The 2685-nt window shown below is 40.3% G+C and overlaps 1 protein-coding gene across 1 annotated transcript in view; it reads left to right on the forward strand.

Annotated features, from left to right (window-relative positions):
• T265_14299 (hypothetical protein) overlaps nt 1-2459 on the forward strand; it is a gene marked incomplete at both ends in the record, with an annotated part of 16568 nt that extends 14109 nt beyond the window's left edge. The window contains one exon of the mRNA XM_009172998.1: nt 1447-2459. Coding sequence (XP_009171262.1) covers nt 1447-1773 — 327 coding nt within the window. The remainder of the gene's footprint in view (nt 1-1446) is intronic.
• Nucleotides 2460-2685: the final 226 nt, after the last annotated feature.

A 2685-nucleotide genomic window follows, 5' to 3' on the forward strand; every position in this document is an offset into this window, starting at 1 on the left:
TATATATATATATATATATATATATATATATATATATATAAGCTAGGACACAATTGTCCGGGGAACACTGCGGCACAAAAACAAAATGAAAGTGGTAAATATTCAAACGTAGGGAATTACCGATCTGTTAGGTGAGATCCAGTTGCATGTGATCCATCTTTGGTTTACGATATTATGGATCGTGTGAGCGCCACGTACTGAACAAATGCTATAAAACTAGGTATACCAATTGTTTTGTCAGGTTCAACTGAAGCTACCATATAGTCAGGTTTTTTAATTACCCTCGGGTCAGGAATGTGATCCAGTAAGTGGTGGAGCTACAAGTGATCGCCTGTTTTTAAACAAATCTGTCCTCCTGGTGGCGGTCCGCATCTTAAGGCACTGACATTCTAAGATATCAACGTGTTGAATTAGGCCTTCGCAGCTACCCTTTCTCTGAAGCTAAAAGTTGCGCAGCCTACGTCCTAATAGTTGCTGCTGTGAACGTGAATCAGGTCAACCTATGCCATGGAGATATTGAGGCCGTCAGGGCCTAAATGAGCACAAATGTGGTCCCAGCGTGCGAAATCTGCAGAGGAACCTGAGTGGTTCGATTCAAACTCACACAGTTTTGAAGTTAGAGAATTCGAACTGGACAACTCAGATGACAATAAAACAGACAGTACGGATATTCTATGACGGTTAGTTTTATGGTAACTTTCGCAAAATCTACTTCAAATGTACGGTTCACCGTTTGTGCTATTTGTAGGGTAATTTGAGGACCGCACACTGTGCATAAATAACCAAAACTACTCTCATGTATCTTTTGTATACTGTATGTTCGTGTTTACTAATCAGGTGAATGCTAGATTTATCATTTTTGCAGCATATGCAGCTTTTTGCGATTTGAAATCCTAAACTAGCTTTCTAATAGGATATTTTGTCAATTACGTAGGTGTGATACAGTCCAGTAGGTGCGACAGGCGTGACATCTCCGCTGCCTACGTCATACAACATTCACCACTTTCATGATCAGGACTACATAGTAGCCAGTTTTACTAGACTGATGTTGCCAAAGATATATAGTAAGAAGATGCATTCAGAGAAAATCTAACAACACCCTCACTTTTGCTTGAATGTTAAGATTCTTTTTCACAAGGACGTGTTTTTCAGCGTTTTTCTCATGAGTCTTCAAAAATAAGACAGCAATTGGTGAACTGTTGGCGTAAACTCCTTCACAGAATAATGCTTCGAAGAGTTTTGTGCACAAAAAGTCGAAGACAAATCAAAGATTACACTGAGACCATTCGTATGCGGTGTCCTCAGATAGTGATAGCGTCACAAGCAGCGTATATTATATACAAATACCCCGTTAAGGTATAGTAAAACAGCCGTATCGTTGCTTCACGTTTAGTCAGACAATTGCCGCTTTATTGTCATTACTTTTGACTTTTGTTTCTTTAACAGTTATGGACAAGACTATTGGCTGATCAGCCTAATACCTGGGCGATTGCGTTCATGAATCCCATCAGCGGTGGTGGTCCAAAGGCAATTTCGGTTTCCCTGAAGGAGATGCAGCTTGAATCACCACCTCCTGAGCCCGTATTCTTCGATCTAATCGACGTATTTGATGGCGAAGTGTTTACATCCGTACAGCTAAATGAGAAATTTACAGTGCGTGTTAATCCCACGGGAATTGTTATGTTCAAGGTGGAAGTGCACAAGCCCGCATACATTGCTCACATACTTCTGCATTACTTGGGCCTGAGAAATGTTTCAGTGAGTATCATATGATTGTACACACTGACTATGACTAACTATACTTTCAGTCCCATTCTTGTTCACACCGGTCTCGAACCTACTCATTCCTAAAATCTTTAGCCTGAAAGTGCAACTGCGACTTCGTTCAAATTGACTTGTAATTCCCTCCAAAACGTCTAATTTATTTCACTCTGTCACACAGTGTCCTATTTGGGTTGTTTTTCTTCCTTTTGTCTCTGTAAGGAAGTAATACATCTCTCCAGTGATACTGTGTGTACGCGACCGGCACGTTCGCCCATGATTATCTCATAAATGGTTTGCTATCAAAGTTACCAGGAAGACACAATTCATCACCGTTATCATCAATTCATCAATTGTTATCAGTTCATCATGACCGTTATTTTCCGTACAGCTAAGTTCCATACTGTGGATTTGTTAGTCCATGCTGAGAGTAACAAAATTTCAGAAAGACTGTGAAGTAACTTACTTTTTATCATATGATCAAATTGAGAATAGGTTTGCTGGAGTAACGTTTATGATCATGCTCATATATTTTTTCGAGTAGAATATTTGAAGCGGCCCTGTGGCTTTGAGTTTTGACCGATTCAGTTGCACACGCACCCACAAAAATGTGTGCCAAGCCCTGTTTTCGGAAAAGGCTGGGAAAAAATCGGTAGATGGGCAACGTTTCACTTTTGATACAAAAGCTTTGTCAGGCGAATCTTTTCCAAAAACGATTACTTCGCAATCTGTCCTAAGCGTTTTCCAAATGACTGGACATGCCTAATGACCTTATGTTCGAAATATATCAAGTGAGTACATTCTGATGGTGGGACTAGAGGTCGGGCAAACCAGAATGACCATCGCATGTTTAACATACGATGCTTAAAGCACAATATTATTCCCTCATCTCTGGTTGCTAAGCCACCGTATACGTCTGTCGCT

This window comes from Opisthorchis viverrini (assembly GCF_000715545.1).
Source record: "Opisthorchis viverrini unplaced genomic scaffold opera_v5_179, whole genome shotgun sequence".
Taxonomy (NCBI): domain Eukaryota; kingdom Metazoa; phylum Platyhelminthes; class Trematoda; order Opisthorchiida; family Opisthorchiidae; genus Opisthorchis; species Opisthorchis viverrini.